The sequence below is a fragment of the Alligator mississippiensis genome, chromosome 11 (genome assembly GCF_030867095.1).
Source record: "Alligator mississippiensis isolate rAllMis1 chromosome 11, rAllMis1, whole genome shotgun sequence".
NCBI classification, from domain to species: Eukaryota; Metazoa; Chordata; order Crocodylia; family Alligatoridae; genus Alligator; species Alligator mississippiensis.
In genome coordinates, this window is record NC_081834.1 from 47,859,605 (window position 1) to 47,872,611 (window position 13,007).

General features: G+C 46.6%; 1 protein-coding gene across 1 annotated transcript; it reads left to right on the forward strand.

Moving 5' to 3' along the window:
• Positions 1–543: 543 nt before the first annotated feature.
• LOC132244032 (olfactory receptor 2K2-like) lies at positions 544–10,712 on the forward strand. The gene is made up of 3 exons (XM_059714952.1): positions 544–549; positions 1,756–2,376; positions 9,781–10,712. The coding sequence occupies exons 1-3, from the start codon at positions 544–546 to the stop codon at positions 10,699–10,701; spliced, it is 1,548 nt and encodes a 515-aa protein (XP_059570935.1). The 3' UTR covers positions 10,702–10,712.
• The last annotated feature ends 2,295 nt before the right edge of the window (positions 10,713–13,007 follow it).

Genomic DNA, 13,007 nt, shown 5'->3' on the forward strand with positions numbered 1-13,007 from the left:
CATCATTTTAGCAGTTGCCTCTGGACATCCCCTTCACTTTTTAGTGGTATTTTGAATAAGATTGATGGTACTGGGAAAAGAAAAGATATTAAAACACCAAAAATTTGCTGAGGAAAAACAAATGAAGGATAGATTTCCTCTAGATTCACATGCAGAGGACTTGTAGGGTGATTAACTATCTCCCCATTGTGCTTCTAATCCGATCAAACCCAAATCATGAACAATGTTACAAACTAACGTCATAATCTCCTGAAACAGAAAGCAGCAATGTACTTAGCAATGCCTTGCCACTGAATTGTAACTGACTGGGTTGTCTAATAGCATTCTGCTTAATTTATCTTTTTAGAACTATTACTATTTCTACTTCACATGCCATGTATGATTGTTATCCAGGCACAGTTTTCCACAAATAAGGAAAGCTTTAGCAATGTGTACGGACTATCTCATCCTTGGCCTGAAGGATTAATTCATGGTGATCCATTGTTTGGTCGTCGATTTTGGCAGCTAAAGGAAGTATCCTGCTCTCTCAGGTGGAAGAGGAGAATGAAGGTAAGTGGAATTTCTTGTGAGCTTTGCTGGGATGAAAATACCAGAATGAGGGGTGTAGACACTGAACATTAAGGTAAAAGGGGAAACAAAGAATTGGTATTAATGAAGGTGAGGGACAGAATACAAGCCTATCTCCAACTACTGGCATTTCGTATCAGCTTTCTTTGTGGCACTGTTGCTTCATAAGTGTCCCCTTGTACCTTCCCTAATGCAGCTGATACCGGCCACAGCTGGAGGCAGGCAGTCGAGCATGCTAGACCAGTAGCTTGGCACAGTTTGGGAGTTCCTGTGCCCTTGCAAATAAGTAGTGAGGAACGGGAATAGATGGATCACTGGTGTAGTCCAGCAGGAAAGGACTAGGGGAGATGGATAGTGCAGGAGTGAAGGGGCACTGGAGTGAGTTTCCATCCTGAATCGTGGGGAGTGGATGTCCTGCATCAGGGCACCTCTCACTCAACACCCAGCTAGTCTGGTTTATGTTGAGTTTCCACGTGACCATTGGGGTGCTGTACTCAACATCCTTCTAACAATTTCTTGTGTTTTGGTGTTTTTCTGCCGAATTGCAACAGTATATGATGAGTCAGAATCACTGAGAAGTGATGAGTACATTGATGCACTTTGCTGTGCCAAGGGAGCCATGAGCTGGCTGTGTCCAAGGCAGGTTTGCAACTGGTTTGTGTCGGTGGAGCAATGCAGACCTGGACCCCTGAGGAGAACAGGGAAGTGGCTCCACTTTGGCTTGTTGTTGACCATCTCAGCAATGGAGTTAAGACTGTCAAAGCAGAGATGTCGTTAGGGAGTGATCTTTTTAAGAGAGTAGGGAGACTGCAAGATTACAGTAGGTCAGAAATTTTCCAGTAGCACTTAGTTTGGTTTTTTTTTCCTTCAAAATTAAATATCTTGTTATTTTCAGGAACTTGGCACAATCTATTATTCCCTAATCATGGCTTTTTGCCTGCCAACTGTTTTTGGACTGCCTACGCTATGTGCATGCCTGGGTAAGCATATGTTGCTGTAAATGTGCATAGTTAGTATGTTCAGCTGATATGTACACACTTGCAAGATTAGAGGTGAATTTTAAACTGTGCATAAGTGTCAAAATCTGCAGTTACGCGGGTGTGTAATTACCATTGAAGGATTCAAAGCCCCTTTTATGTTTTATCCTGCTGTGTGATTGCTTCTTTCACCACTGGTTTTTGTTCTTAGATGGAAAACGATGAGGAATATAACTGGGATAATACAACCTCAGTGTCAGAGTTCATCCTGCTGGGGCTCTCCAGCCACCCCAAGACACAGCTGGTGCTCTTTGTGTTCTTCCTAGCTATCTACCTGGTGACCCTCTTTGGGAACAGCCTCCTCATTGCCCTTGTCAAGAGTGATTCCCGTCTTCACACACCCATGTACTTCTTTCTGGCTAACCTCTCCTTCCTAGATATCAGCTACACGACCACCACTGTACCCCAGATGCTGTTCCACCTCCTCTCCACAAAGAGAAGCATTTCCTATGTTGCCTGTGTTGCGCAGATGTACATCTTCCTTTCTCTGGGGATAAGTGAGTGCATCCTGTATGCTGTAATGGCCTATGACCGGTATGTGGCCATTTGTCATCCCCTGCGTTATACCGTCATCATGAGCAGGTCAGTCTGTGTCAAGATGGCCATCAGCTTCTGGGTATCTGGCTTCTTTTTTGCCATGTTGAATACAGGCTTCACGATGAGATTGCCCTACTGCAACTTAAATGAAATCAATCACTTCTTTTGCGAGGTGCCAGCCATCTTGAAGCTGGCCTGTGCAGACACACACCTCACTGAGCTGGTGATTTTTGTGGTGGCAGTTATAATCCTCCTGACCCCGCTGTCTTTGATCCTAATCTCCTATGTATTCATCCTAGCAACCATCCTGAGGATCAGCTCAGCTGAGGGGAAGATCAAAGCCTTCTCCACCTGCACCTCACACATCACTGTCGTGACTCTCTTCTATGGTGCAGGTATGTTCATGTACATGCGCCCAGCCTCCAGCTACTCACCCGAGCGGGACAAAATGTTTTCCCTCTTGTACAATGTTGTGTCTGCCCTCCTGAATCCTCTTATCTACAGCCTGAGGAACAAGGAGGTCAAAGGAGCTGTACTCAAAATGATGAGCAAGACTGACCACTAAGTTACGGTGGAGGAAGAATGGCCCAGTGGCTCACAGCTCCTCTGTTCTGGATCCTAGTCTGGGAGGGAGTGGGGTTTAGTGACTTCTAGACAGTGGAGTTGGTAGTAAGGTCTCATGACTGAGGGTAGGATGGGGCTGGGAGTCAATACCACTGGATTGTCCTCTTCAAAATGAGAGAAATTCTATCTTACAGGCTAGAGTGGAGAAAACCGGGAATCAAAGCTTCTGCATCTGAGCCAAACTGTGTGACATTTGTGATAAGACTTTTATAAAGAAAAAGAAAGGCTAGATTCAAAACCCAGGAGTCCTGACTTCTTATCCCCCTGAACCACACTCCTCCTCAATCTCTATCCACTCTGATTAAATGGCCTGAACTGTTATTCATGTAATATAACATTTTCAGGGAAACTCTAAGGACTTCTGAAAATTACTGCTCCACTCACCTCTTTTAGACTGAGGTCAGGTCTCCTTTTTGCCAGCATAGTTGGGGATGCTAAATGATCATAGGCATCATCACTGGTGAGGAGACAGCGATGCTTCCAGAAGAAGGCTTTTACCAGATTTTCTTAAGTTGGCCAGGGATGTTATGTAGGTACTCTGGTAATAAAGCCTCTTCTGTCATTATGCACATTGTCCTCACAAACCAACCTTAGTTGCCCTCAAGATATCTATCTCTGATGTGCTTTTTGGCAGCCAAGAAGGGTGCTCTCACAGTGCCTTCACTGCTCCATTTCTGGGTTTGTTGCATGGGAATGGGAGTTGATGGGTGGGATGACATGATGAAGGTGAGCACCCCTGGCAGTGCAAAGGGTGAGCTGTAGATGCACCTATTATGGCACAATACAGCTGGGCAGGTACAGCTACTATGGCCAAGTCTCTGTATTGCAGGAAAAACCTGATAGAGCCTGAGTGCTTAAATTCACTCTCCTGCTGAGAACCCAATGAAACATATCGTCTGTTGACAGGGTTTTGTCCACCCAGAATTGACTTTGTTTTACAGTCAGAGCAAACTGCTGCATGGGCACAAGGCAGTGAATGAAATGCAATGTTGTCCATGTTCAAAGTTAACCACTTTTACTAAAAGTGTAACCATAGTAGCACAACTTTCTGCATTTCTTTTGTATTTGTTCAGACTTAAGTTCTCAGAACAGGAGTAGGGTGGTACATCCTTGGCAAAGTCTTTGAAAAAATTATCAAGGCTCACATTTGCAAGAGCCGGGCAGGACAAATTATGCTGAGGGGAAACCAGCACGGGTTCGTGGCAGGCAGATCGTGCCTGACCAATCTAATCTCTTTTTATGACCAGGTTACGAAATGCCTGGACACAGAAGGAGGGGTGGATGTCATATACTTAGACTTCAGGAAGGCCTTCGATATGGTATCCCACCCCATACTGGTGAACAAGTTAAGAGGCTGTGACTTGGATGACTACACAGTCCGGTGGGTGGCGAATTGGCTAGAGGGTCGCACCCAGAGAGTCGTGGCGGATGGGTCGGTTTCGACCTGGAAGGGTGTGGGCAGTGGGGTCCCTCAGGGCTCGGTCCTGGGACCGATACTCTTTAATGTCTTCATCAGCGACTTGGATGAGGGAGTCAAATGTACTCTGTCCAAGTTTGCAGATGACACAAAGCTATGGGGAGAAGTGGACACGCCAGAGGGCAGGGAACAGCTGCAAGCAGACCTGGACAGGTTGGACAAGTGGGCAGAAAACAACAGAATGCAGTTCAACAAGGAGAAATGCAAAGTGCTGCACCTAGGGAGGAAAAATGTCCAGCACACCTACTGCCTAGGGAATGACCTGCTGGGTGGCATGGAAGTGGAAAGGGATCTTGGAGTCCTAGTGGACTCCAAGATGAACATGAGTTGGCAGTGTGACGAAGCCATCAGAAAAGCCAATTGCACTTTATCGTGCATCAGCAGATGCATGATGAATAGGTCCAAGGAGGTGATACTTCCCCTCTATAGGGCACTGGTCAGACCGCAGTTGGAGTACTGCATGCAATTCTGGGCGCTGCACTTCAAGAGGGATGCGGATAACCTGGAGAGGGTCCAGAGAAGGGCCACTCGTATGGTTAAGGGCCTGCAGACCAAGCCCTACGAGGAGAGACTAGAGAAACTGGAACTTTTCAGCCTCCGCAAGAGAAGGTTGAGAGGAGACCTTGTGGCTGCCTATAAGTTCATCACGGGGGCACAGAAGGGAATTGGTGAGGTTTTATTCACCAAGGCGCCCCTGGGGGTTACAAGAAATAATGGCCACGAAGTAGCAGAGAGCAGATTTAGATTGGACATTAGGAAGAACTTTTTCACAGTTCGAGTGGCCAAGGTCTGGAACGGGCTCCCAAGGGAGGTGGTGCTCTCCCCTACCCTGGGGGTCTTCAAGAGGAGGTTAGATAAGCATCTAGCTGGGGTCATCTAGACCCAGCACTCTTTCCTGCCTATGCAGGGGGTCGGACTTGATGATCTATTGAGGTCCCTTCCAACCCTAACATCTATGAATCTATGAATCTATAGTCTTTTTTTGTGCTCTTGAAGATGGAAATTCATTAATGGAGCTGAACTTCATGAGACGAGAACTGTCCATCACTATATTGCTTCAGTTTATTCTAGCTGTTTTATATGATTTTGCTAAAAATGCCACAAATATTTCGTAGTTTTACAGTGATGTTGCAGCTATGAGTATCCAGGAAGTATGTGAAAGGCAAGGATTTTGGAGAGTGGTATCTTTGTTCACTATGGAGTTAATTCAGACGAGCATTATGCATATCTTTGGGCTATTCAAAACAGGAAGCATTCTAATATAATAAAAGGCTTAGTCTGTCTGTGTGTCTGTGTGTGTCATTCTGTCCATAATGCTTTTGCCCAACTGCACATGCGCTCTTTGGCTTCACAGGCTAGGGAGCCGGGGGTGGAACCAGCTGAGCCCTTCCACCAGTGACACCTCCTCCTGCAGCCTCTGGTGCGGCGGCTCCCTCCTTCCCACCTCTACAGAGGCAAAAAAAAATAAAAATTGGGTAGAGCACTTTACAAGCAGGCGGGCCAGCTGAGGAAAAGCAGGAGCTGCTCCATTGTAGCGGGGTTAGACCTGAAGTGGGGGGATGGGGGATGCAGCCATACTGGTGGGGAGGGGAGGGGGGTGGGGCAGGGTCCAACCCAAACTGTGGGGAAAGGGCTGGGCCTCGGTTGGACCAGAACTGGGGGGGGAGGGGCATGGGCCAGGATTGGACCTGCATGGGGGGAGCGGGAGAGGGGGGGGAGTGGGGTTGGACCTGAAATGGTGGGCAGGGTGGTAGCCTGGAGTCAGACCTGAAACAGGCGGAAGTGGGAGCAGGGTCAGACCCGAACTAGCGGGGAGGGGTGAGGAGCAGGGACAGACTTGCACCCAGTGGTGGGGTGAGACAGGGTTGGACCCAAAGCCAGGGGGGAGAGGTTGGACCCAAAACAGGGAGGGGTTGGGCCTGAAGCAGGGGGAGGGGGCACAAGCAGGGTCAGACCTGAGGGGGGGAAGGAGCGGAGCAGGGTCAGACTCAAACGGGGGAGAAGGGGGGATGGGGTGGGACCCAAAGCAGGGCGGAGGGGGAGCAGGGTTGTACCCAAATAGGGGGAGGGTGGCTCGGGGTCAGAGGAAGAGGAAGGGGGGGAGTGGGGTCAGACCGGAACTGAAGGGGTGGGGGGAGCAGGGTTGGACCCAAATTGGGGGGGAGGGGAGGTGAGGTGAGCTGGGGTTAGACCTGAAGCAGAGCGGGGAGGAAGTGGGGTTGGACTTGAATTGGGGGGGAGGGGGTAGATCAGGGTCAGACCTGAATTGGGGAGGAGGGGGTAGATCAGGGTCAGACCTGAATTGGGGGGGAGGGGGTAGATCAGGGTCAGACCTGAATTGGGGGGGAGGGGGTAGATCAGGGTCAGACCTGAATTGGGGGGGAGGGGGTAGATCAGGGTCAGACCTGAATTGGGGGGGAGGGGGTAGATCAGGGTCAGACCTGAATTGAGCAGAAGGGGTGGCAGTTTCGGACCCGAAGTGAGGGGGTGGGCTCAGACCCGAAACGGCGGGAGGGGGAGGGGGAAGGTGTGGTCGGACCTGAATTGGGTGGAGGGAGGCAGGGTCAGACCTGAAGAGGGGGAGAGGGGGAGTGGGGTTAGATCCAAATCGGGGGGAGGAGGGGTGGGATCAGACCTGATCTGGGGGGAAAGGGGTGCTGGGTTGGACCCGAACTGTGGAGGGGAGCAGAGTCAGACCTGAATGGGGGTAGGGGGGTGGTGAGGGTTGGATCTGAAGTGGGTGGCAGAGCCGGGGCATGGTTGGACTCCTACTGGGGGGAGAGGGGTGGAGTGGGGTCGAACCTGAAGAGCGGGGAGGGAGGGAAGTGGAGTGGACTGGTTCCTATCATGCCATTAATTGAATGTGGATTCCACACCGTGGGTTAGGAACGGAGGTTCCTTGTATAAAACATGGAGAGGGGTAGGAGACACTGAATGCAATCAGCAACAGGCAGCCCTGACCAGAGCTGTTAAAAGGCAGAAAAGTATTGAGTCTGCCGTGCTGTTCGCTCCCAACAGCTCCCAGGTCATTGTGCTGGCCGTTGTGGAGTCCACTCCATGTCTCTCAATGTGGAGAGAGCCCCTCGCTCCTCTTGGCTTTTACAGCCCAGAGCCCACTGCTGCAGGTCGGTGGCTATCTGCTTTGAAAGGAAGGGAGTGGAGCTCAGTCTTTTATGTGAAATAGGGCCGGAAATGGTTCCAGGCTTTTGCCCACTTTTGTCCAATAGTTTGCTGGTCTTGCAGAACCAACCAAGAGTGTGGGAAACCACGTTTAAATTCCCAAATCTGCCTTTCATAAAATAAACCAAACAAAATATTTGGGGGTCTCATTATTTTGGCCATTTCTTCCCCACTCTTTTCCCACACTATTTTTTCCCTGAAGGAAAATAAACTCAGCAAACAACAAAGCGTTTTGTTCTGTTGCATATATCCTCACCCAGTGAGTTTGTTTTAATTGAACAATTGGAGAGGAAAACCCTGGAGAAGATGAGATAGTTACAAATTGCTTTTGACTTTGTTTTAATTGAACGATTTGAGAATAAAACCCTGGAGAGTTTTATTTGGAAAGTCACAAATAGGTTTTGCCTTTGGTGACTGACTTTTTTGAAAGAAATGACTTAAGGATTCAAAACCCAGTTTGAAATAATTGAAAATGCTCTTGAATTAACTCATAAGCTTTTCAGTTCATGTGAAGAGCAGTGCAACGGAGAAGAGAATGAATCTCTCCACACTTGCACTCTTTGAGTAGTCTCACGCTTTTCTTATAATATTTTATTATATGAACATTTTGGGCATTTTACTTTTTAGTCCTATATTGAATCAGACACATGGTACTGTGAAAAGAGAAATTATATTAAAAAACCAGAAATTTACCAATTTCCCAGGAAAAACAAGTGAAGGATAGTAATCCTAGAGATTCATATTAAAAGGACTAAATCTGTGATTGAATAACAAACTCCTCAGATTGTTCTTCTGATCTGATCAAACTAAAATCTTTAACAAAGTTACAAATTAACTTCATATACTCTTGTAACAGAAAGGAGCAATGTACTTAGCAATCCCTTGCCATTGAAGAATAATTTCCTGGGGGGTCTACTTGCAAGCTGATTAATTTACCTATTTTTTCTTTACCTGCCTTACATCATTGGCATGTGAGGACCATCTTGTTCTTGGGCTGAGGGATTATTCTATGGTGATCCATTGCTTGGTACATCTGGGTCGTAGATTTTGGCAGCTAAAGGAAGTATCTTGCTCTCTCAGGTGGAAGAGGAGAATGAAGGTAAGTGTAATTTCCTGTGAGCTTTGCTGGGATGAAAATACCAAAATGAGGGGTATAGACACTGAACATTAAGGTTGAAGGAGAAACAAAGAATTGGTATTAGTGCAGGTGAGAGACAAAATACAAGCCTATTTGCAACTATTGGTGTTCAGTATTAGCTTTCTCTGTGGAGCTGTTGCTCCAGAAGTGTCCCCTTGTACCTTCCCTAATGCAGCTGATACCGGCCACAGCTGGAGGCAGGCAGTCGTGCATGCTAGACCAGTAGCTTGGCACAGTTTGGAAATTCCTGTGCCCTTGCAAATAAGCAGTGAGGAGCTGGAATAGATGGATCACTGGTGTAGTCCAGCAGGAAAGGGCTAGGGGAGATGGATAGTGCAGGAGTGAAGGGGCACTGAGTGAGTTTCCATTCTGCATCCTGTGGAGTGGATGTTCTTCATAAGGGGGCCTATCATTCAACACCCAGCTAGTCTGGCTAATGTTGAGGTTCCTTGTGACTATTGCAGTGCCTCTCTGCTCTACTTGGCATCCTGTTAACAGTTTCTTGTGCTTTGGCGTGTTTCTGCCCAATTTAAATTATATATGAGGAGTCAGAATCACAGAGAAGTGATGAGTTGATGCGCTTTGCTGTGCCAAGGGAGCCATGCGTCTGAGGCAGGTTTGCCATTGCTTTGTGTCAGTGGAGTAATGAAGACCTGGACCCGCAAGCAGCACAAAGGAATTCAGCTCTTCTTTGGTTTGTTGTTGACCATGCGAACAATGGCGTTAAGACTATCATTAAGTGGTGTTAAGTGGAGATATCCTATGGGAATTAACTGCTTAAGAACATGGCAATACTGCAAGACTATAGCAGATCAGAAATTTTCCAGTAGCAGTTGGCTTGCTTTTTTTTCCACTCAAGCAGTAAATAGCTTGATTTTTTCAGGAACTTGTCATTATTTATTATTCACTAATTATGTTTTTTTTGCTTGCCTTCTATTTTTGGACTTACCAGACTATGTGCATTCCTGGGTAACTATGTGTTGCTGTACATGTGCATTGTCAGTATGCTCAATCGACATGTGTACACTTGCAAGCCCAGAGGTGAAGTTCAAACTGTGCATAAGAGACAAAATCTGCAGTCATGCAGCTGTGTAACTGCCATTGAGGGGTACAAGGCAAAACAGATTTATCCCTTTTGTGGTTTATCCTTTTGAGTGATTGCTTCTCTTACTGCTCCCTTTTGATCTTAGGTGGGAAATCATGACGAATCTCACTGGGAGAATAGGACCTCAGTGTCAGAGTTCATCCTGCTGGGGTTCTCCAGCCGGCCCGAGACACAGCTGCTGCTCTTTGTACTCTTCCTTATTATCTACCTGGTGACTCTTTTTGGGAACAGCCTCCTCATTGCCCTTGTCAAGACTGACTCCCGTCTTCACACACCCATGTACTTCTTCCTGGCCAACCTTTCCTTTGTAGACATCAGCTACACGACGACCACTGTACCCCAGATGCTGTTTCACCTCCTTTCCACAAAGAAAAGCATTTCCTTTACCTCCTGCGTTGCGCAGATGTACATCTTCCTTTCTCTGGCGATAACTGAGTGCATTCTCTATGCTGTAATGGCCTATGACCGGTACGTGGCCATTTGTCACCCTTTACGCTACACCATCATCATGAACAGGTCAGTCTGCATCAAGATGGCCATTAGCTTCTGGGTATCTGGCTTCTTCTTTGCCACACTGAATACAGGCTTCACCATGAGGCTGCCCTACTGCAACTTAAATGAAATCAATCACTTCTTCTGCGAGGTGCCAGCCATCTTGAAGCTGGCCTGTGCAGACACACACCTCACTGAGCTGGTTGTCTTTGTGATGGCAGTTATAATCCTCCTGACCCCGCTGTCTTTGATCCTAATCTCCTATGTATTCATCCTGGAAGCCATCCTGAGGATCAGCTCAGGTGAGGGGAGGTTCAAAACCTTCTCCACCTGCACCTCACACATCACCGTCGTGACTCTCTTCTATGGTGCCGCCATGTTCATGTACATGCGCCCAGCCTCCAGCTACTCACCCGAGCGGGATAAAATGTTTTCCCTCTTGTACAATGTTGTGTCTGCCCTCCTGAATCCTCTTATCTACAGCCTGAGGAACAAGGAGGTCAAAGCAGCCGTACTCAAAATGATGGGCAAGACGGACCACTGAGTTACGGTGGAGGAGGAATGGTCCTGTGGCTCCCAGCTCCTCGGTTCTGGATCCTGGTCTGGGAGGGGAGTGGGGTTTAGTGACTTATAGCCAGTGGAGAAAAAAGTCAGGACGTCTGACTCTTTTCCCATTCCTAGAACGTGGAAAGGTCTCGTGAATGAGGGCAGGCTGGGGCTGGGAGTCTGTATGTCTGGATTGTTTTCTTTCAAATGGGACAGAAATGGTGTCTTACAGACTAGAGTCACAGGGACTGGGAATCAGAGCTCCTGAATCTGAGCTAGACTAACTGTGCTTCATTGAACGTAAGACCTTCAGACAGAGAAAAGGCTAGATTCAAAATCCAGGAGTCTTGACATCTTATGCTGCTGAATCACACTGATCCTCAATCGTGACCAACTTAATTGAAATGACCTGATCTGTTATTCAAGTAGTAGAAGATTTTAAAGAAAACTCTCAGGACGTGTGAAAATTACTGCTCCACTCATCTTTTTCAGACTGAGGTCAGGTCACATTTTTGCCAGTGTAGCCATGTTGGCTGGGGATGCTAAAAGACCATAGGAAAAATCCCTGGTGAGGACACAGGGATGCTTCCAGAAGAGGGCTTTTACCAGCTGTTATTTAAGTTCTTCATGGATGTTGTGTAGGCACTCTAATAAAGCTACTTCTGTCAGTACATGCTCTGTCTTCCCAAGCCCACCTCCACCACTCTGAAGATGTCTCTCTCTGATTTGCTTGTGGAGAAACCAGTAGGGTGCTCTCACAGTAGCTTCACTGCTTCATTGTTGGGTTTGTTGCATGGGACTGGGAGTTGATGGGTGGGATGACATTATCAAGGTGAGCGCCCCTGGCATTGTAAGGGTAATCATTATGGCATGATATAGCTGTGCATGTACAGCTAATGTGCTGCAGGAAAAAGCTGAGAAAGTTTGAGTTTTTGCTGGAGGTAGCAGAGGACCTTCTTTATTCTCCAAAGGCTTCTGAAGTTCGCTTCTCTGCCAAGAGCTCAATGAGATGCATAATCCAATGACAGGGTTCTGTCCACCCAGAACTAACCTTGTCTTTTAATAGGAGTGAATTGCTCCATGGACACAAGGCAGGTTAAAATTAATGCAGTGGTGCCCATGTACAAACTTAACCACTTTCAGTGAATGTGTAACCAGAGTGGTGCAACTTTCTGCATGTCTTGGTTATGTATTTGTTCAGGCATGAGTTCTCAGAACAGGAACAGGGTGTTGTGTAGACTTTTTTATATTCTTGAAGGCTGAATTTCATTCATGGAGGTGAACATCATGAAAAGAGAAATGCCCATTAATATATTTCAGTTCAGTTTATTCTGGTCGGTTTCTGAGACATTTGCTAAAAATGCTGTTAGTACTTAATAGTTTTACAGTGATGTTGCAGCTATGAGTACCCAGGAATTATGTCAAAGGCAAGGATTTTGGAGGGTGATATTTTTATTCACTGCAGAGTTAAGTCAAATGAGCATTATGCATATCCTTGGGCTATTGAAAACACGAAGCATAATTTCATGAATCTATGCTTGCCAGGTGAACCTTTTTTTCAGAATGTACTAGCTATTGTGAAATATAATATTTTGTATCTGCTTTCATTCATTTCTTACATTTCCTCCATTTTGCACAAGTTTAAAAGTAGCAATACTGAGAAAATAAATCCAAAACCTTACATGAAAATAAAAAAAAGTTTCCTAATCGCAACATGGACTCTTTTAAGTAACATTGAACAAATTTGGAACGTACTCTGAACTTCATCACTGGTGCTTGTGCACGGATGACATTTGCAATCTAGAGAGCTCAAAGTAAAGGAAAATACAAGAAAATATCAAATGTTTAGTAAACCAGGAAATGTACATTTCAAGCTGTATTTTCTCAGAAAGGGCATGTACGCTCCCATAAGGCTGCTGCAGTAGAAACATGAAGAGACTAACTTTTTGTCTTTTCACAATATAAAACAGGGAAATCACAGAAAATTGGTTTCTTACATATTTAATTCCAGTGTTGGTTGTATTGCATATTCAGTGCATTGGTCTTTGTTAATTTTTCATATGCCTTCTCCAACTGATGCGTCTGTAACTATCTGGTATAGGAAGGGATGAGCATTTTAGTGGATGACACTTTAATCAGGGCTATCAAACGTAGAGCTGTTGAACTGGATCTAGCCTTCAACACCACTCCATCTGGCCTGCCCAGGTACTGGTGCATGGCGGGAGTTGTGGCGGGGGCCTGGACCAAGCGGAGTGACGTGCTGCAGAATCCGGGGCCCTCGGCCTTTGGTGGGCATAATGATTG

Coding starts and splice junctions, on each gene's coding strand:
- LOC132244032 (XM_059714952.1), top strand. Junction 2,377..9,780: donor CTGAGCTGGTGATTTTTGTG/GTGGCAGTTATA, acceptor TCTCACTGGGAG/AATAGGACCTCAGTGTCAGA.